The 23,066-nt window shown below is 42.2% G+C and overlaps 1 protein-coding gene across 1 annotated transcript; it reads right to left on the minus strand.

The window, feature by feature from the left end:
- Nucleotides 1–272: 272 nt before the first annotated feature.
- GTPBP4 (GTP binding protein 4) lies at nt 273–22,605 on the minus strand. The gene is made up of 17 exons (XM_054591590.1): nt 22,451–22,605; nt 21,357–21,527; nt 18,278–18,381; nt 18,060–18,196; nt 16,147–16,247; nt 14,796–14,888; nt 13,913–14,104; nt 13,765–13,830; nt 11,125–11,214; nt 10,196–10,306; nt 8,557–8,634; nt 8,162–8,213; nt 7,579–7,679; nt 5,469–5,666; nt 4,363–4,428; nt 2,051–2,194; nt 273–908 (listed from the first exon to the last, which is right to left on the minus strand). Exons 1-17 carry the CDS (start codon nt 22,496–22,498, stop codon nt 756–758), a joined length of 1,905 nt encoding a protein of 634 aa, XP_054447565.1. The 5' UTR covers nt 22,499–22,605; the 3' UTR covers nt 273–755.
- Between the last annotated feature and the right edge of the window lie 461 nt (nt 22,606–23,066).

Consider the following 23,066-nt stretch of genomic DNA (forward strand, 5'->3'; position numbering starts at 1 on the left):
TGCTTTTGTGGTAGTGTTTGGGTATTTGTGTTTTACTCATCATGTGATTTTTTAGCAATGGACTTCTGAAGCAGATATCCACATTTAATTGCTGTAGTATCTGCCTCAGGCTACATTTTTCTCCACAACAAAGTATTTTTGCTTTAAAAATTAAAAGCCCCCCCCCTTTTATTTGGCCAAATTGTCAGTAATTTGCAACTACCCTACTCTCCCCCCCTCCAAAAAACCCCAAATAATCAAAACTACTTTCCTTCAGAGTTTATTTTGGATAAAATAGCTGAAGACAGATTACAATGATACATTGTACAAAAAAAACAGAAAATAATTTAGTGCGGGCGTGAAACTGTGTCTGCAAGCAGGACTGGCAGCCTTCTGCCCACAGCCACAAGTGGAGAGGTTTTCTTTGCAAGAAAGGACTATTCACATGCAGGGAACCAAACCAAAGTTCCCTCTTGCTGAAGAGAACAATAGTCACACCAATACATTTTTCCAATTCTGCAAATCTGATGCAATCAGAAGTCCATTAAATGCAGAAACCAGTGTACTCAAAAGTATTTATAAAAGTATGCAGTGATAAAAATTTCTCAACCTGTACCATGAAGGGTTAACCAGTTTTGAGAAAAGGAACAGGTGCTTTAGTTATTTCACTATCATTTGGAGTTTACAGACCTTTGACTCCAATTTTATGAAACTATATCATATCAAACCAAGAAACAAACTACAGTCTAGCCAAACTGCTTCAGCTGAGAAGGACACTATCTCCTGTCCTTCTTACCAGCTTTCCTCTTTCCAGAGAGTAAGTGCTTGGGCTTCATATCAAATACGTGCCTATCTGCCTCCCCTTTCCTCCCCAACCGATTCATCTTCTTCTGAGCACTCTTCATCATAGTCTTGGCTTTCTTCACCATCTACAAAAGAGGAGAAAACGTAAAACGCATTAGTCACTGAAGACCCAATTTCCACGGCCCTGATAACAGAGTCTGTCTCGCCCTGGCGGGGTGGCTCAGTTAGTCGGAGTGTCATTCTGTACACCCAAAGGCGGCCAGTCTGATTTTCGGTCGGGGCCCATGCCTGGGTTATAGGTCTGGTCCCGGGATGGGATGCATATGGGAGGCAACGAATCGATGTTTTTCTCTCACATTGATGTTTCTCTCTCTCCCCCCTGCCTTCACCTCTCTAAAATCAATAAACATATCCTTGAGTGAGGATTTAAAAAAAATTCTGTCTTTGTGGTTTAGATCTGTTCTGTGTTGAGAAACCCAGGTAAATTGCATTCACTGTTATTCTGGACCCACCAGAACGTATCTGCAGCAACTCAACCAAAACCTGCATGTGAAGGCAGGAGGAAAGTTGTATCTAGACAAGTTCTGTACCTATAAGGACCAGATATATTTAGTGGAAAATTAGACTATTCTAACTCCCTCTTGGACAAAAAACTCAGATTAAGACCCATGAGACTGTACTACTCACATCTAAATGACAATGTTGATATTAAAATCCAGATTACTAGATGGAGATGGCATGGTGGAATGAAAAATTCAGGTTTCCATGAAGTAGACTGCTTACCCATTTATACAGACTTTCTCCTTTACCTGAAGTTTTAAAATGCTGAAACAATTTTTGTGTTTAATTAAAAAGCTTCATCAAGAGAGTGTACATCCAGAGTGTCTTTCCCAAGACTGACCAAAATAGGTCAGTTGGTTCCCAGGATGGTTCACTGTGGGTGAGGGCCCCAGGCCTCCAGGGGCTAAGCTGGGACTATTTCTTAGCATGTCCAAAAATGGCTGGGACCTAGGCTCAGTACCATATGATACCATGCTTCTGTCTACCCTGAGAGGACACCACGAGGGAGTGGCGTACCCAGAGCAAAGATCCAGGGACACCCAACTGAACTGGCCCAAGTATGGATATCAGGATGCAGCACACAGCCAACCCCCACCTGCAGTCCCTGTTCCAAATGACAGCTGGAAAAAAGGGGCTTTGCCCTGAGTGCTCATGCAGCCAAAAGCAGGGGCCATCTTGTTATTAACTGCGCATGGCAGAGACTAACCTTGACGTCCCGAAGACCAGACACATCACGTGGGGTTCGTGAGCAACTGCGACTCCGGGCAATAGACGTGGGTGGGACAGAGTCTTCCCGCTTCCTTTTCCTAGTGACACTCCGAGACCTTCTGGCCTGGACTGCATAATGGGCCTAAAAGGCACAAAAAGCACATTTCAGGATCCAAGCATGGCATTCAGGCTTAGTGACAAACATGAAATCACTCCAATACGGGGAAAGGACACTCAGGAGCTTTTATCAAAGCCACTGCCAAATAACCTAAAAAAAAATCTCTGAAATACACATAGTTATTAACTTTACATTAATTATCAGTCACATATTCTTTTTCATTTAATATGGCTGCATTATGTTATGAAGCTAATCGTACTCCATTAAAAAAAATTTACTTAGAGCTGCTCATTCAGCAATGTTTTCTCTTAACCTAGATCATTAGCTTAGCATCACAACTGGAATTTCAGACTTGGAGTTATCTTCTTCTTTACTCCTCCAATTTGGGTTATATATCTGAACACAGTGATGGCCATCAGAAAGCTCAGCCTCCAGGTTCGGTCAAGGCACACAGATGGCCACCGACGGGTTCTGCTGGTGGAGGGTGCAGGGTTCACCCACCCCAATTGTCTGAAAATAAGAATAACGTAGTTCCCTCAAAGGCATGTAGTTAGTAAGCCCAGCACTTAGTAAGCCCCCGAATATCAGAGGCTACATATGCATGGTAAACTAAGACTCCACACAAGCAGGGTGCTTTCTCAGTTGTTGCTGATGAAAATCCAAATCAGCCAAAACCCTCTTGGAAAGAAACTTTTAACAAACTTTACTCTGATTTCATTCTTCTGCTTCTGGGAACATGTTCTGAGTAAATAATCCAGAATATGAAAACATGCTTGCTCTGGCTAACATAGCTCACTGGACTGAGCACTGGCCTGCGAACTGAAAGGTTGCCAGTTCAATTCCCTGTCAGGGCACATGCCTGGGTTGCAGGCCAGGTCCCCAGCTGGGGACGTGTGAAAGGCAACTCATCCATGTATTTCTCACACATTGATGTTTCTCTCCCTCTCTTTCTCCCTTCCTTCCCCTCTCTTTAAAAAGTAATAAAATCTTTTAAATAAACAAAGAAAGAGTTCTTTTATATAAAGATGTATATACATAACTCACCAAGCAAAAAACAAAAACCTGGAATTCTAACAGGTAGTTGAAATGCCTTCTAATCACTGAGCTTCCAGATAAACAGCTATGAACAATTTGCAGCCTAATTTCCTTTCACAGCTGAGAGACTTATTAATAGCACTTCATGGTTATTTGGTAACTAAACTGAAGTTAATTAAAACATCACATAAAATACTCTAGTCACAAAAATCAAAGTTCAAAGAAAAAAACTGTCAGACAGACGACATCAATTTGTTTTGTTCTAACATTTCCAATTTGTGTTTTTTGTTGACACAAATACTTGTTTTTATTGGGTATTTCTTACACATCACCTTACATTCTTTCAGGCAACAACAAATGAATTTTTAAACTGCAAGTCATCCAAAAGACCTAAAATAAAGAGACTGAATTTTTTACTCAATTCCCCTAAGATGAAAAGAGCCTGTGGCACAGTAAAAAGTAGATGTAGTGTGTGGCATGAGGGTATAAACAGATTTCAAAGAAAGAAGCAGAAAGACGAAACCCCTCTGCATAAACACTGAATAAAAAAGCCCCGACTACATGGCATCCTAGTTCATTTTTGTGTGCTATAATCACAAGTGATTTTTTTCTTTCTAGTTTTCGAAACTTTCCAAATTTTGCATTAGCCTGGAACAAAAAATGTACATACAAATACAATAAAACACTGAAAAAAAGCAAACCAACAAAACCCTGAATAAAAGAAATTCAGTGCAGCCACCTCACACATGAGATATTAACTAAACAGAGCATTAGAGTGACATCCAGGGAAAACAGTCCACCTGCCTACAGAGAAGAGTTCTAATCAAGGATGATGGTGTGGGCAAGGTCTTCCCAAATGGGAACAGCAAGAACTGAGTCTGGCAACGCCATCCTGCACCAAAAGCATGGCCCCTTGACCAAATGCCCAACCTGTTTCCCAGGAGGGAAAGGATAACAGTGTAACTAACACATTTCACCTTCAACCAGCCACTTTCAACCAAAATCTCAGGCCACTGAAGGTTCTCAACAGAAAGAATGGTGGTTCTAATTTCTTTTTAAATCAACTCTGTGGTCCTATAGGTTTCTGAGCCCCTGATTTTCTAGGACACAGCTGTATCCAACTACAAAAGTATCTGAAACCATCTCTGCACACTCACGTTGTCATTATCATCCATGTTAACACCAAGACTGCGCATCTCATTCTCCAAGACTTTCCGCTGAATCTGAAAAAGGGGGAAAAGGTTATTTGTTTTAAGCAAAACCAGTTTGATGAAATGTCAAACTCAAGGGGAAGTGCCTTTTATAATGATTTGTGATATACCTCTTTTATAAATTATATCTTTTACTTGGGTTCATAATGTTGTTTTCAGACAGCTGATTGAATCTGATGAAAAATAACACTTCCTGGGCACTTGCCACGTGTAGGACAATGTATAATTTATCCCTGGATTCTGCACAACTCTGAAGGAGATTCCCTGTGTGCTGATAAAGTCACTGAGGCAGAGGTCACACAACACACACCCCAAGGCCACTGTCCCCACAGGCACACCAAGCACCACTGGAGATACTGCATCTGCCAAGAACCCCTCACTTGCCATCACATGGAAAGTGGCAAGCACAGGAATATCCATGAAGTATGTATGTGCGCTGTAGTCATTTTCTGTCCTGTCCCACTATAACTGCCTTGCACGCGGTCTGTTCTTTGGGGAGCTCTCACCCACCTCTCTTCCACTTTTGGTCCCGCCCCAAGGTTCGGAGATGACTGCAGGACCTAACCTCACCTGCAACCCCGACGAGAACGTGAGTAGCATGAGTACAGAAAGATGCCTACAGAGACAGGGCTGAGAGCTGGAAAAGAAACCTGACCTCACTGACCCACTGGAGCCTAATCTGTGGTAATCAGTCCTAACAGATCACAGGAGGCAATAAATCGCCTTCAGATTTGTTAGACTGGGTTAGGTTTCTGTAAATTTTAAAACACGAATCTGGACGAATAAATAAGAACATAAATAAGATCATAAATAAGAACATGTTAATTCATGGCTTGCTTTACAGCTACGTATCATAAATTATGATCTTATGAACTTTAAAAAATCACCAAGAAAAGGCATAATAATCAACCTACCATAAAAGCCAATACATACCAGCAAAACAAAGCATGTACAATGTTATGGCTACACACAGATAGAAATGTTTTACCTAGCAATGATTATGCAATATGCAAATAAATAGGTCACACCTCCCTGAATGACAAAAAACTTGCCTTCTTAGCAGTTCGTGGCATTCTGGGTCCCTGTGTGTTCTTCTCTTTGGACTGCAGAATTTTCAACTTCCTTTTTTCTCTGATTTGTTTTGCCAGCTGTCGGATTTCCACCATTTCTTCGTCTTCACTTTCCGTTTCACTGTCATACTCTCCAGCTGCTGTTCTTAGCTCTTCTTCTTTTTCTAACTCTTCCAATTTCTTTAATAAGAGTCACAGTTAAACAAAATCAGCAATGAAAACCTCAAAAGTGTAGGAATTCTGGGAACTAGGTTTCTCTGAAGCCTTTTGGTATGCAACGGATGCCAGGATCATTTCACGTGAGCCTCGTCACATGCCAGAATTAACCTCTCAGCGAAGATTCTGGGAAGAATATAAAGACTACATGACTGAGCTACAGCATATTCAATGCTCCGTGCCATGTCTTTTTCTTCTTTAAAAACAATGAGTGCACACACTGCAGTTATAAATGTGCAGACAGGCAGCACTTCCCTCAGTCTCTGTGCTCCCAGCAGATACAGGGAAGACATTCTTAAAGAACTTAAACTGCACTGATCTTGTCCTACAGTGTTTCATTTATCCATCCTAATGCCATCTCCAAAAACAACCTCATTGGCTATACAATTAAAATTAAACAGAAATACACATATGTAGGTTCTGGATGGGTAGCTCAGTTGGTTAGAGTGTCGTTCCAATATGCTAAGATTGCGCCTTCCATCCTGAGTCAGGGCACATACAAGAATCAACCAACAGCCCTGACCGGTGTGAGTCAGCTGGTTGGGCATCATCCCACAAAGCGAAAAGTCACGAGTTCAATTTATAGTCAGGGCGCATGCCTGGGTTGCAGGTTTGGTCCCCGGTTGGGGCATATTTGAGAGGTTGCTGATCGATGTTTCTCTCTCACATCAATGTTTCTCTCTTTCTCCCTCCCTTCCCCTCTCTCTAAAAGTAAATAAAATCTTTTAAAAAAATTAAAAAGAATCAACCATTGAATACATAAATAAGTGAAACAAGATAGCAATGTTTCTCTCTAAAATCAACAAAAAATAAAAATACATGCATGTACATCATAATCCAACAAATAAACTGGCTGGAATCCAGCAGTCCGTTGTGCCTACATCACTATTTATGTGACAGCGTTGGGGCAGAGGCTGGGAGGGGCCTCAGCGTGGGTGCTGGGTGGCCAGTCTACTCAAGAGTTTAAAGGAGGAGAGTGACATCACTTCTCATGTGAGGGAATGTAGACAACTGGATGAGAAGGGTAAGGGATGGAAAAAGCAGAAGACTAGTTAAAGCCCAGGCAGCAAGGATGAAAATCAGACAACAGAGAACAAGGACTACTTCAAAAGTGGACAAATAGGGAAAGTGTGAAAGTGGCTTACGTTCGGATTCATGCCCTTGATACCTGGAGACTACAAGTATAATTTAAGGGTACCATTTGGGAACTGAAGAGAGGAAAATGAAGAAATGTAGATGGCAAATATTTATAAAGTTCTATTTTCCAAGAAGCTTGACTGAGAAAAGACAGGATAGGAGGACCCAGATTATTTTTGTTTTTTAAAGGTGAGAGACACTTGCAGACAATAATATGCTAAGAAAAAGCAAACAGGGAAGGGACTGAAATAGGAGGGAGACGCTGGTGACAAAGCAAAACTCTGAAGGCAAGAAGGAACCAGGCCTGAGAACCAATGGTGCTGCACCCAGAGGTACCTGCTGATGAGAAGCAGCTGTGCGAGGACAGTGTTCACATCCAGGGCTGCAGGTTCTTCATAAAGGCAGGCGGCCTACTGAGACGGGCAGAGGGAAGTCGAGGAGGAGGCTGAGAAGGGAAAAGGCCTCTTTGGGAAGAGGATGAATGGTGCTGACAATGGGCAAAGCACTGGGATCTCCACGACACTTGGCAGGAGCATGCTGTTAGTGACTGGGGACAGGGAGGCTCGTGGGTGTAGAAGAAACAATGGCAACAGATGCAGTTGAGCCAAAAGCTGTGTTTGAGTCATAGACCAAAGTATTGACCAATACACCATGAGACAAGCGAAAAGCTGTGCCAGTATCTTCTTGTGGTCATATTAAAAAAGAATACAAGTCATGTAATTTAACAAGTGACACAAACCTGCATGATGTCAGGATCAATGTAATCAGCTACGTTATGGCCTTCCCAGATCTCAGGTATCTTATCGTACTTTTCTGATGAATTCATTATGTCCCAGTACTCTAAAGTTAAAAAAAAAATTTTTTAAGTTACTTTTACAGTAGTTTTAGTATCTTCAACTACATGTCCAAAATGAGTTATAACTTATACAAGTCATGCCACTCTGTAATTCGACACAATGAAAGCAAAGCCACCTGCTTATGAAAGATTCACCACCTCCCCGCCCCAGGCATTTCCCAAGGACTATCAGTACCTCGGGATGAAGTGACCACAGAAGGAAAACAAAAATAAAACAAATAAAGAGGGAAAAGGCATGAATAACAGACTGCTGACAATCAACCTGACTCAACATTTACCTGCTATGAAAGCTACAAAAATAATCCCTTATGCTGAAATGACAAAAAACTACCAGAAATTTCATCTTTAAGGAATTAAATTTAAAAAATACTGGAAAACTTGTGCTCATTAAAGCTGTTTCACACTTTTCTGAAACACTTTACACTTAACTGGCAACTTAAAATAACTATTACATGCAAGTCCTTACTTTTAAGATCCAAAATATAATCATCTCCTAGTTCCAGTTCAATATCTCGTTCCTGCAATTAAAAAAAATATGATTATGATCAGCTCTATCTGACCCTTCACGTTCAGAAATGCTAAGGCCCCTCCTTGTTCCTGTGAAATAACCTCCTCTCCCACCTAACGACCAGTCCTTTCCACACCTGACACCACTCAACTCCTACATTGAGTAGGAGAGCCACTGTGAACATCTGGAGGGCCACATACATGCGGGCAGGGATCTTTGTTGGGTTTCATTGGCTGTCTTCTCATAGAGTCTAATGGTGTGGACACTAGTGCTGCTGGCTGTTCACGCTCTAAGTCTCCATCCCTTTCTGCCCTTCTCCACAAGTAAACCCAGTGAGTCTGAGAGTGACCTACCGTCTTCCTCCGAGGCTCCCCGATCTCCATTCTCTTCCTGCGTGCCACCACTCCTTCTGGGATGAAAGGGGGCCTCTCCTAAGAGGATATTAAGGGAAATGTTTATGTAAAACACCTTGCTGAATGTGAAAGATCACAGAAATGAAAAAGAATTGTCTATCTGAGCCCCCCCCCCCAAATTATAGAACCACACCCACACTAATGAAAAACCAACAGATAATTCAGGGGGAGAGGGTAGGGTGCAGGGCCAGTTTGGGCAAGGCAGCCGAGAGAACTCCATGAACTAATTCTTAAATTCATTTAGAAAATAAACTTCAAGATTACCAAGAATAATTATTAACAAAGGAAGGAATACAGAAGTAAAGCAGATCATGAATAACAGAAATTTAGGTATAAACCTGAGATAAATGACTAGCTACCGAAAAAACAGAGCTGGACAACTACCTCCAACTGCTTCCTAACAGCAAAATGAATTCACAATCAGGTGAAGACTTTTTATTCAAAACAGATAAAATTTTAAAAAACTAAACCATCAAAGCACAGAATAAAAACTATTTTTGGAATGGATGGTAGGCATTGATATGCATGACATGGAACCCAGCAGCCACAAAGAAAATATTAATATATGTTAATAGCTTAAAATAAGGTTAAAAAAAAATCAACTCAAAAGGCAAATAAAAAAATAAAAAACATTGTTTTATAGTACAAAATATTTTGTAAAATACATGACTGTCTAACCACTATGCAATATACCTGAAACTAGTACAAAATAACACTGATTGTTAACTAATTTTTAAAAATTAAAAAAAGAATATTCAAGAGACTGATTTCCTTAACATAAAAATTGTAAGTCAATGAGAAAAGATAAACAATCTGAAGAACAGAAAAGGCCAAAAGCCCATCAAAAGTGCTCATCTGCATTAATCATTAAAGAAATAAATCACAACAAAACTATCTTGCTAAAAATTGTAGTAAAATTGGTATACAAGATTATATGTATTTTAGGTGTACTCATCATAATCCGACACTTGTATACATGACGTAGTACCCGCCACTGTCCATCCAGTTAGCAGCTGTATATTTAACCAGCTTAATTCACTATACTGACAGATGCCAACATCCAACACTAAAGGTACAGGAAACCATCAGCGCAGTACACACTTGTAAGGCACTATAGAGGATAACGTCTTCAATGCCATACCTTAAAGGTTTCCTCTACAGATAGATTTGCAAATAAAAATAAAGAACTGTATGTAAGGGTGTGCACTGGAGCACTAAAATGGCAATTAAATGAAAAATTTCAAAGAATATAATACAGTTTGTGTTTAAATATTTTAAAAATATGCTTTTATACCAAAAATATTTCTAGAAAGATAAACAGTACAGAGCTAACAGTAACCTCCCTGGTGGAGTGAGAAGCAGGTTTTCACTTGACACCTCATGCTCATCTTTTACCTTTTTGATATACACAGAATGATTTTTAGTCTGAGTAAAATGTTCAAGTCCACTCACGCCATCCATTTATGCATGTGTGTGTAACTGCATCTGCGGCCCCTGAACAAAAGCACGCAGCGTGTCCACACTGTCAGCCACAGCATCATAATCCCATCTCAAGGGCTCTCTGGAAGGGCAACCTTACCTTATCATCTCTTTTGTTTGGCACAGCCAAATGTAATCTGTTCAGCACCTCATTCACTTTATTTCCTTTCATTTTGGTTTCAACTCTATGAGCCAAAAGCCTGTCACAAGCCTAAGAAAGTGTGAAAACAAGGCACAGAGTCACAACGCATCCTGCAACAGAAACCACAGACTATGGTTCCAAAGGTTTGGAACTGCCTAAGCACTTCTGCTCACTAGTGACATCTGGTGGCTTAGTCCCCAGGACCGCTTTAAGGTCCACTAACTACCCTGGGGCAGACCCTACTCTCCAGGATGGAGGCTGCATCTCTCCCTTTCCAGGTCAGGCCCAATCTGAAGAAGAACCCAGAGACAGCACCACCACACAGCTGGCGCCAAGCGACCCCGCGGCCCTTTCTGGGCCCTTCTCCCACTGCCAGTGACCTCATGCTAACCTAATTCAACCCACAGCCCACCTCAGGACTCTAACTAGAACTGAGCCTGAGTGAAAGTTATCAGAGGTGCCCTTTCGTTTTACTTCAGGTGAAAATAACAACAAAATAAGATTATTAGGACCATGTGAAATCTAACAGGAAGTGCTTCCTTAAGCTGTTCACATTTGTACTTTTTTCCTTCTGAACAGGATCCATTAAAGTACTTTTCAGTCCAGTTCCCATGGAAATACTGGCAGGTCAGGAGAAACAGCAGGCAGTGGACGAAATTAAAATGACCTGTGCTGGCAGTGTAAGTATTTCTGCAAAGTGCCACTTTCATCGGGGCAGGTGGGACTAGGGCTTCAGTGAGGGCACCTGCAATCATGCCTCCTGCCTAAGCCACTACACATCCTCAGTGTCATATACCTGGAAAGAAAACTCTTTCCCCATGACTGACTTTTCTAAACAAGAGAAAGACAATTAAGGGCTTGACACCTGCCTCTAAGGAAGCACCCACCTCTGTTTTCACTTTGATAACCCCTTCCTCCGTCAGGGTGCTGGTCTCTATTACAGGAAATCCTTCAGCCTGCAAATCTATAAATATTTTCTGGGAATATAAAGGAAAAATGAGACACATGTTATTTCTAGGTCATCATGAACAAATCGTAGTGTTCCTTCAATGGGTATTATAAATGCTACTTAGACCAACAGCTGCAGTTTGTTTTAACTCTTGAAAAACATCTCCCAAAAACAGTTATTTACTTTTCCCTACATTGTTCCATGATTAATAAATTACTAAGAGGATCAAACCAGACTACAACAAGCAAACCGGAGGCTTTCCAGGATATTCCAACGAGATCTTACCTTACAAAAACAAAGTTGGCAAGAAGAACAAGGTAAGATTTTTTTTAGAATGTTTTCAGTTATTTTTAATAAAGTATTTGGCCTCCAAAGCCTAAGAGAATTCCTTAGAAAACAACACAGAAACGTTCACAAATAATGCTCCTTACAAACCACTAAGACTCATCGGACCTCATCTGTGCACTTTTCCACATATGGCTTCATTCAAATGGAGGTGACCAATCCCATGATCATTAAGCTTCCTGTGAACAAGACCTGCTTCCTTACTGGAAAGAGGAGTGGGCCTGAAGAACAGTGGGATTGGAGAGGCAGTCTCGCTAGTGACTGATATGTAAACCCAAGCAAGACACCTACTGCCTCTGCCTGAGCTTGTGGTGACAATGTCCATCACAAAAGATGGGGTAGTAACCTTACACTGCTGCCAATGAAGTCAAAGCACCAATGAATACAGGTTACAAGATAGCGTTATGCAGACAGTAGCATAGCAGCAGCGCCCAATGTCACTTCTCAGTTTCACTAAATCTTCCTGACAACATCACTGGTTGTAAAAATCCAATGGCGTCACTATTGCTCCAGAGAGGTGATTTTACCCACCAGGGCTGCTAGGTGACAAAGCTGAACTCAAGCCTCTGTTAATACTGGAATCAGAGCCTGAGCATCTGGTACAGCAGTCATTCCCAACCTTCCTGGTGTCCTTGACTTTCCCTTCTTCTCCGCCTTCTAGTGCTTTTAAACTGAAAAACTGAGATTGCTTGATAGGTACTTGGGTCCTTTCAAAGGTAAGTGAATTATCTGACGGCACTGTTTATATAATCAGTAATTTAAAGAATACACCACAGATCCCCAGGGAAACCAGCATACCTGTTTGAGAAAACCTAATTTTCACGAAGCATTAAATGTCCACATATGAGGGACACTGGGAAGAGAGCAGCATGATGCATCCTCAGGACCCTCTACCCGTTCAATGAAGTATGCTCCCAGAGACAAGGCCAGATGGAGTCATCATTCTACCACAGCGGCTCCTGAACCCCGTGTGCACCCATCACCCAGGGACTGTTCAAGCCCAGACTGCTGGGCGCCCCCCAGTTTCTGATTCCAGTGACCTTTTATTCAGAACATACTACCATGGGAAAGCAGCTGTCGCTGTTGCTGGGGCCACGACCTGAGAAGCACTGTACTAGTGCAAAGTTTCTCACAGTGTCTGTCCTGAAAGATGCAACTAAAGAGGGCTGCAGGGCTCAATTTAACAAGTTTCCATTCCCTGCCTCTTGGAAAACTTCAGCAGACACTACAGATTCCAGTTGTGGAGAGTCAGATGTTCATTTTCCTTTGTTCACTCAAATTTCCAACTCACTTCATCAAAGACTCTGCAGCAGACACGTAGGTAACACTACAAAACCTGATACCTAGAAATTTATTCAGCAAAGTGCTGCTCCTGTGCACCTGGCTGCCGAGGCCTGCGCTGCATTTCCTTTAAGGCCTTGGTGTAAGAGAATGGTCCCTTCGCATGTAAGCACATCTTCCAGAGGTTGTATGTACCAGCTTGTTGCGTACACAGATGTTTCCACAGCCTCTCACAAAACAGCCATCAGGAAATTTCTGGTTTAGTTTGCCACTGAGAAGTGTTTATGTTATGTTGACTGAACCAGCAAGGATACTACTGGGTTGGCCAAAAAGTCTGTTAAAAAGTTTTTTTTTTTTTTTGGATGATGCTCTAGGAGTGCTTAGCTGTCTTTAACTTCATTCAAAACAATTTTGTTACAGACTGTATTGTGATAGCTGTCATATCAGCATGCATTTTAGAAAAATATCAAAATTGGTGAATTTTTGTATAACCATTTTAATATTGAAGATGGAAGAAAATATGCAATGTTTTCAACGTAAATGCAACAGAAGATTTGTGCAGTGTATAGAGAAGGTGCTGTGACTGACTGAACGTATCAAAAGCGGTTTGCAAATTTTTGTGTTGGAGATTTCTCCCTGGACAATGCTTCATGGTTGAACAGACCAAATGAAGTTGACAGCAATCAAATCAAGACACTAATTGTGAACAATCAATGTTATACCTTGTGGGAGATAGCCGACATAGTCTAAATATCCAAATCAATAAAGTTATTAGTGAACATGAAAAATGTCTTTTATTTTATGGTAGAAACTATACGAACTTTTCCACGAACACATTATCTCAACTGTAAAACCAAAAACTGGACTACAACTGCTACACTTCTTTCTAAACTCTGGCTGTCAGATGAGATTTAGAATTGGTAAGAAATACTGAAACATTATGGTAACTTACCTGGTCATCTTCTGGAAGCTCAGCTATTCTCTTCACGTCGCATTTGTTTGCTACGACTATAAGAGGCTAGGGAGGTAAGAAAGATAACAAGGTGATTACTACCTTCACACTGCAAGTCATAAACTGTGGTACTGGTCATTGCACTCACCTTGTTGACAAAGAGAGGTTTGATATTCTGGAAGAGCTCCAGCTGCGCCTGCAGCCCATGCCCACACTGCTCAGACAAGTCCATCACATACAGCACTGCGGCGCGTAGGTGGGCCAGGGCTGTGATGGCCTGCATTTCGATTGTGTTCCGATCCTCCAAAGGGTGGTCCAAAATCCCTGGGGTATCTACAACCTAATGGTCAGACTGATCACTCCAAAGCACATCTGCTCACAAACTTACTGTCCTGGAATTGCTCACATACCGAAATTAGCCCTTATAAAACTATTTAATAAAACACAGGTCTCCCAACTGACCATGATAACATAAACCACGCTACAATGGAAAAACAGGAGATAGAGGGACCTACAGGGCTCATTAAAGAACTAGCAATGAACTTGAGAGAATGCCCCTCTGCTCACTAGTGACATGATGAAACAGAACTAGAATAATTGGTAAACACGCCCACGTGCGAAGAACCACTTACTCCCTCAATGATCAAGTTAAATTCAACTGAGGAAACAGACTGCTTCATGCTTTTCAATAGTTAGTAAATGCTATTTTTAATAACGGGGTCAAAAAGGGTGACAAGGAGACTGTCCTCAGCAGCACCATTGTTAAGGTAATGCGGAACCTTCCTGGTAGCTGGCTGCTCCCCTAAACTCCACCAGAAGAACAAGAACTGCCCCAACACAACACCAAAGCTCAGTGGAGTTCTCATCATGGGGTGCTTCTGGCAACCCCAAGAATCTACTTCCTACATCCTCAGTCTCCCCACCTCTAAGTGCACTAAGAAATGAACACTCTAGTACTCTAGGAGTCAAAAATCATACTCCACTGACAAAACCACAAGATGTCTGTTCCATTTAGAGATAAGAGCTCTCACCTGCCAGCGCAGATACTTATAATCCATGTGCCCAACAAACAAAGACTTGGTGGTAAATGCGTAAGGCTGCACATCCACATCTGCTCTTGTCACCTGGAACCAAACAGAACAATTACAGTGTTCAACTCTTTATTTTCTTTCCAACAGCATCAAAGTACCCCGGCATGTTATCAAGACTGTTTTGGTAGGCAAAAGAAAAAAAAAAAGAACAAGTGACTCCTCTATGGTTAACTGCTGGGGACAGGAGCTCTTGTGCTTTGACAAATGATGGGCTCCACTTCCTCATCACCAGCCCACAGGGGAGGAGTCTGAATCAGGAATCAGGGAGGTGAGGCAGGCCCAGGAGGAGGAGGAGGACACGCACCAGCTTCTCCTTGTCAGCCCCAGCCCCAGCAATATCCAGCACAACTTTCTTTAATGACGAATACGTTCTACATCTGCACTGTCCATATGGGGCCTGCTAGCCACACACTGTCCATGAACTGTTGAAATGCAGTCAGCATAACTGAGGAACTCCAATTTTTAATTGTTTAATTTTAATTAGGCGGCCCCTGTCTCTGCCCCACAGCACTGGCTTACTAATGTTGGAGACATAGGTAAGGCACTGTGGAGCTTCGGCTTGTCACCAGGTCAGCATAACGTGTGGACAAAATAAAAATCTACAAATCTGCTTAAAGGCAAAAGTGTTCTCAGTAGCAAAAGGCCACCTGAATGTAACAATTGTTCACTGGTATCTAAGCTGTTGCTGCTTGTGAAATGACATTTTAATAGCCGTTTCTTCTCTGCTCACATCCCTCAAAGTCACGTAAATTATCCTGAAGCATCAAGTTACTTACATAAACAATGCCCTTGAGTTCCAATTAATAAACTCACTCAAGCAAGAATGACTCAGCATTTCCCACTACATGGACTAAATAGTTTACGTGAAAGCTGATACAACAACCAAGGGGACAGTACCCAAGAAATACCGGGGGAGCCTGGGAAGTCCCATTCAATGAGAGCAGCCTGCCACAGTGAACAGCAGATCTGCTGGCAGCACTAGTCCCAGAACATGTCAAAACAACATGTCCTGTGAGAGGTTCTTGTGTGTTAATATGTTCTGAAACATCTCAAATCCCTTAGAAACTTTTAGGAAATATACAAGAATCAAAATGTGGTTTCTATAATAGCAATATAAATCTAGAATCTGACAAACTCAATCCTCCCTTCAAGGACAGAATATTTTAAGCCCAGGGCAGTATCAACTAAAGGACTAATTGGCCAGCCACCCTCCATCCCATGTGGTCAGGACATGGCATCCTTTTGGCCTCAGGTCCTTGGTTACCTATGTAATTATCAGAGACAGACCAACCTTATTGATGAAGCTGGACTTGCCAACATTTGGATACCCACAGAGAAGTAGGGTCCTCGTGTTTGGGTCAATGGTTGGCAGACGGGACAGGTGCTGACGCACTGTGAGAAGTTTGAATTAAATGTGCTTAATTTCACAAAAAAAAAAATAAATAAATAAGAAATTCAAGGTTTAAGATCTGTTTTACTTACACTCCAGGCCTGTGATTATATTACCCTTACTCCAACATTTCTAATGTAAGTGATGAAGAAAATACAAATGAATGAAAAAAAGGATCATTTGCAGAGGCACGATGGTATTAAGGATTGTATTTCTCAAATCTGACTGTATCAAGAGTACTATTCCATGGTCATACCAGCTTGGTATTTCTGTCCAACTGGTCAAAGGTGGGGTGAAAAAAAAACACACATGTCTAAGTGCCCAGGCAACTCATTAAATGAGACAGTATCTGGAAAAGTGCTTTTGAGGCCAGTACACGTGTCATCATTTTCAGGCTAGACAGAGCGCTGCTTCCATGTAATGACTACTACTCAAGGGGACTGCCCGCAGTGCACACAGTGCCAGTGACACCACTGGTTAAACAGATCATCAGAAGCACTGTCAAAGCAGCCAAGTATTGCATTCTTATTTTGCAAATTATTTGCTAGATGCTGGAGGAGGTGGAACAAACCACCTGAGTTAAAAAACATTCACAGTGAAGCCCTAGCCATTGTGGCTCAGCTGGTTGGAACATCATCCCATAGACCAAAGGGTCGTGGGTTTAATTCTTGGTCAGGGCACACGCCTGGGTTGCTTGTTTGGTCCTCAGCTGGGGCCCATACAGGAGGCAACTGGTTGGTATTTCTTTAGCTTTGATGTTTCTCTCTCTCTCCCTCACTCTCTTTCTCTCTGGAACCAGTAAATATATCAGTGGACAAGGATTAAAAAAATAAATTTGTGATGAAAATTACATGCACGTAAAACAGAAAAGAATTGTTTATAAAAAAAACTCCTACCATGTTGATTCAGATGTTGTCCTAGTAAATGAAACTATGGTATAAAGCCTTGGCTGGTGTAGCTCAGTGGACTGAGCACCAGACTGTGAAGTAAAGGGTCACTGGTTAGATTCTCAGTCAAGGCACATGCCTGGGTTTTGGGCCAGGTCCCCAGTAAGGGGCGCATGAGAGGCAGCCACACACTGAGGTTTTTCTTCCTTTTTTTCCTCCCTCCCTTCTCCTCTCTCTAAAAATAAATAAAATCTTAAAATAAAAAAAAAGAAACTATCAGGTAAGAAAACAGGTAGGAGTTTGATATTATCACGTTACAAAGCATGAAAAGAAATTAAGAAGTAAATAATATGTAAAACTATGAGTCATTTTATTTTTATACATATTTTTGGTATTTCCCCCATGGTTTATAATATATTTCTTACCTACTAAATTTTGGAAGCATAAATTCTCTTAATAGTACCTGTCAGAATTTCTCACAGGGTAGGGTAGGAAAAATATCATATTTTGCTGTGCATTATGCAATCCTATATACACTGCCCATGTTTTTGGCCCAAACTTTCAGGAAAATACCTTTTAATTTTTAGTACAATTATTTATTATTAGAAACAAAACCAATTATCACATTCCAGAGTATTATTTTGCATACAGATATTGTTATTGCTTTCTCAAGTTACACTTTTAACGTACTAGCATAAATAAAAAAAATAAAAACATTTATATAGATACGGAATTAGGACTATCCATGTATAATGCACATCCTTATTTTCCCCTCAAAAATTTTCACATTATACATAGCAAAATACGGTAACCTGACTCTGTCATTCTAAAAGGAAGCAAAAACATTTCAAAAATAAGTTTCTGACAAAGGTCAAGCACCTTAATAGAATGTACTCAAGACCATTTTTGCTAATGCATGACAAGTACCTTGTTCCAAATACTCCAAACTTTGCTTCTGCCTTTTGATAATAGTGCACATTCGCCCCAAGGCGGCACGCTTCAGCTGTTTGCAGCGGTAGAGGGAGTCTCCATATTTCATAAGCCGCACATAATCTTTAGCAACACTTAAAGAAATAAAAAGAAACACATAAGGTTTTCTTCACTTTTGACAATGTAAAAGATAATATAGTTGGAAAATACCTTACTTGTCCACTAAATTTTTGGCAATATTTATTTGTCCTAGAGCCAACTTGTAATGATCCTTGTCATAGAGAATGTTCATCAAATCAGCATAAAATGGATGGATATCCTACAAGAAAAGCAAAGCAGTCAGTTTGGTACAGGTTTCTCATTCCTATGTATAAATATTTGAAGAATATCCCTAGGGGATCTACCACACCTTTCCCTCTCTCCCCAAACCCCTAGCATCTCTCCCCATCTCTTTCTCCTGGCTAATGAGTGTCTGGCTCTCTGCGAGAACAAGAGCCACCGGGAAGTAAGTCCTGTGGTCGCCTCTGCCCACCCACAGAGCTGTGCCCGAAACATCCCCTTTATCCCTGCTTCTATGGAAGAATTGTCCTCAGGCCTAAACAAGGCCTGCTCCATCTGTGCACCAGACCCCGCCTCTTACAACTCAATAACTGAGCTCCACGAAGTCTTCCTTCTCCATTTGGCCATTCCTATCAGCCTGCAAACATGTTATCATTGCCTTCCCCCCAAGTTTTAAAACTTCCTTGGACCCCCAATCCTTCCTTTGCTTTGCTTCCCTTCTTGGCAAATGCATGACAAGAGGTACTGTGTCTTTTCTTTCCTCTTATTCCCACAAACCCCAAATTAGTCAGGTCTGTCTCTACCAGGCCCTTAAAACAGCTCACCACCACCAGTAACCTCCAGTTCTCCCTTCACCTCACCAGACCCTTCCCCACACTTCCTGGCCTCCGGGATGCGTTTACCTGGCCTCTAGGACCTTCTCTCTTGCAGGCTACTACTTCCCCAACTCCCCTGCTGGCTCAAGTTCCCACGCCAATGCTAACCACTTGCGCTCCCTGGAGCACCTTTCTTACACTCACTTCCTAGGTGACCTCACCTAGGTTTTCACACATTTACATTTTCATAAGCCCCATCTGTCCATCTCCAAGCCAGACCTCTCTTGAGCTTCAGACTACTCAGCACTTCTGCTTGAATGTCTTACCAACATCTCATGATTAACATGTACAAAATGCTCTCCACCTCCTCAAACCCATGTTCTTCCCTGTCTCAATGAAGGGCAACTCTACTGTCCAAGATGCTATGGCCCACACCTACTCTATGAGCAAATCTGTTAGCTCTTCCTTCAAAGAATACCCTGAAGCCAACCACTTCCCAACTCCTTCACCACCACCAGTCCTCTAAGTCACTGTGTTGACCTGAGTGGCCTCCTACCCCCAAGGGCCCGTCATCCTCTAAGAGCTAAGCCAGAAGATGGCCAGTCCCAAGCTCAGGTCCACAGGCTTCCTTCCTTAAGAATGTCAAGTCCTTAACAACAGAATTCAAGTCGCCTCTCTGACCCATTTCCCAATACTCTCCTTCTCATATGCCCTGCTCCACCTCCTGGGGGGGGTCCTCCTGTTTCTTGAAGACAGCATTCCCAGGTTTCACCAGGGACCCACAGAGCTCACCACCTAAATTCCTTCAGGTCTCTGCTACAAATGCTCTGCTAGGGTACTCCCTACTCTTCTTATTTATCTGACACACCAAGTACCTTTCTGTTTAGTCTTTCCTTCCACTAGACGAAGATAGGAATTGCTTTTAATACTGCTATACTCCTAGTGTCTAGAACAGTACCTGAGAGACAGTAATCATTCAATAAATGGTAACTCACTCTAGCCCTCTACTTTGAAACTGTTCTCAGATAACTAATTCTGGTTAAAAAAACAAAACACAACAAACAAAACTGTTCATAAATCTGAACCTCTAACGTATTTAAAAAAAAAAACAAAGCAAAAAACCATGATGCCAAGAATGAAAAAGGTAAAACTTCTTACAAAGAACCACAGAATACTAATTAGACCGAAATATTTTGTTTGCTCAAACTAGCTATTTCCTAGTATCAAATTAGTTTAGAATAATCTCACATTTTTTCACCCCCAGGCCTTTCCATAGAATCCTCTTTTTCTCAAAAAATAATTTACTGCTTTCAACAAGCATCCACTCAGCACATGTGCCAAGTCCTAAAGTCATAAGTGTCACTCCTCTAGTAGAAACTTTTAAATTTTAAACATTTCTGTATTAAAATTTTTTTAAAAAAAGATTGTATTCATTTTTAGAGAGGGGGAAGGGGCAGGAGAGAGAGAGAAACATCAATGTAAGAGTTTCTTGTTGCACGCTCCCAACTGTGGACCTGGCCCACAACCCAGGCATGTGCCCTCACCGGGAACTGAATCAGCAACCTTTCACTTTGTGGGGCAGTGTTTGATCCACTGAACCGCTCCAGTCAGGGCACTTCTGTATGTTTTTTAAAACAAGCCATTGTCATCTTTTTAAATATAAAAGAAATACTTGTCACGTAAAACAAGCTTTTCTCTGCTTTAACCTACCTGCAGAGACTATTTCAGGGCAGTGACAAATTTAGTCTCTCACCGTACTGCTGACCCATCCTTCACAGCCTCAAGTAACCTTGCCAATGTGTGATCCTACACAGGGACTCATAAGCAGTGTTGTTCTAGTTTTCTACAACTATTAAATAAACAGGCAAACTGCACTACACAGCAGAGTTAAGAGGTTTTTTTGGCATTGTGGAAAAGTCACAGCTCCCCTCTGCTATTGTTTACCACCAGTGAAAAAGGTAGTCAGTGATGAACTGACCACGACTGGCTGATAAACCAACAAGATCACAAACAGTGGTAGACCTTGGGCCACTGACCCAGCGTGAGGCCAGAAAAAGGAAATAGGGAGGAGAGGAAATTAGACAACCTGGTGAGCCACCAGAATCCTGGGCTTCCAGATTCATTCACAGCTTTTAGAGACGTTGGTGTTGGCTCCTGTCAATCCAAGAGATTACAAAGCCTCAAGAGAGCTCTGGGCCTCTTATATGGGGTACGGTTGGTAGAAAATAGGAATACTAAGAAATAAAAACACTTGTGTTCTGTTTCCAACTTTGCCATTAACTCCCTGAGTAAACTCAGACAATTCTATTATTTTGCTTCCTTCATTATCTGTCAGATGAGTAGACCAAGCTGATTAAACCCCCATGATCTGAAAGCTTACATTTATATATGAGCATCAATGGCCCCCAGAGTCACTTACATCCAATTTGGGGAAATCTGTCAGAATCTGTGAGAGTCTGTCATGGTAGTTTTGTTGAGTAAATTTGACTTTTCTCATATAAAAATGTCTAATGCGATGAATTTGGTAATGTTTATGAACAACTGTTGGAGTCTTTCGTTGAGTCTTCGATAACGTTAGGTCAATAAAGTCCTGCAATTAAATAAAATAAGAGTTATACCAAACACGTCTATTTTTCACCCACTTTATTTGAAACCTTATTAAAAGACCAATGTTTAATAATAGTATATTATTTTAAACTACATTTTTCTTAACTAAATCTTTTATATACAACTTTGTTCATCTTTATAATTTCTGGCCGTTAAGAAATACTTATCCAAAGCCTGCTGAAATTTTAAACCAAATTTCCTTTTATCAAACACCGAAGAACTTTTGAAACTTAAGTAGTCAGACAACTCAAGTATAAATCTGAAAACATATTTAAAAAAGAGAACACCCTACAATTTCAATTCGTGTATCTTTCACAATATAAAAATTACGGGCAAAACAAAAACCCAGTTTATAATTTCCTAAAACATGTAAGGTGACTTAAAACATTGAAGATTTTTGCATGAATTCCCCGGTGCAGAGACAAGTTAACAGGTGCACACAGCACTCTCAGTACCAGCAGGGATACAGATTTCAGACCCTGAGATCGCTACTCCCTCCTCCATCTACCAGCTTTATGAATCCTCGAGGGGCCAGTTCAGAAGTTAGCTGCTTCATAAAGTATTCGGACTCTCACCCTTCTCTCGGGAAAGGACCTCTCCTCTCTGCGGAAGGCCTTCCCCTCAGAGGAAGGACCCTCTCATCTCTGAGAACTCTGACGGCTGAGGAAGGACACCCCCCTCCTAGGAAAAGACTCCAACCGCTAAGGAAAGACAGCCTCGTCTCCATAGAAGACTCATGTCTGAGAAAAGAACCCTACCCTCTGGAGGGAACCCTAACCCGAGGAGCCCTAATCTCGAGGACGTGGCCTTGGCAGCGGTGCCCGGCGGGGGAGCACTGCAGGCCTGTGCCGTCCCAGCGACCCGGCAGAAGAACAAGGCAAGAGGGGAAGGCCTCAGGATGCCTACCTTGGCAGATGGCACCACCGTGATTTTCTTGAAGTTGTAGTGCGCCATAATTGCTGCCCGCCACGAGAAAAGAGAACGAGCACGTGTGACTTCCGCGAAGGGCGGGGGACAGGACTTCCGCCGACGGCGGAGTACTTCCGGGTGCTCCCGGCGTCTCCCTTGCACAGTCCGCGCCTCACACAGCACCCCCGCCTGGCCGGAGGTTCATGGCAGCGGAGTTCTGAGGCTGCGGTTGGGCTGGAGCCACGCGGGGGACCAGGAGGACCGCGGGAAGAGGGAGGGACGGAGGGTTCAGTCCCTCCCGGATAAAGAAGGGGTCCGGACAGTCTGTCCTGGGGGTGTGTGCTGCCCTCGCCCGGCTTGGCTCGGAGGCTCTAAGGCCTTGGGGGTCTCCGGGGACTCGTGTGTTTTTCCGGGGACTCGGAGGGTCCAGGGATGTCTGGGGGTCTCCGCGATCCATGGGTATCCGGGCACTCGGGGGTCCGGGGATCTTGGGGATGTTGAGAGTTCGGGTTGTCTTGGGGACTCGGTTTCCTGGTATCTCGGGGATCTCGGAGATGCGGTGGGGTCTCTGGGGTCTCGGGGACTCAAGGATTCTCTGGGGACTCGGGGGTTC

Source organism: Pteronotus mesoamericanus, unplaced genomic scaffold (genome assembly GCF_021234165.1).
Source record: "Pteronotus mesoamericanus isolate MK-2021 breed Mesoamerican mustached bat unplaced genomic scaffold, CSHL_Meso_final scaffold_232, whole genome shotgun sequence".
NCBI classification, from domain to species: domain Eukaryota; kingdom Metazoa; phylum Chordata; class Mammalia; order Chiroptera; family Mormoopidae; genus Pteronotus; species Pteronotus mesoamericanus.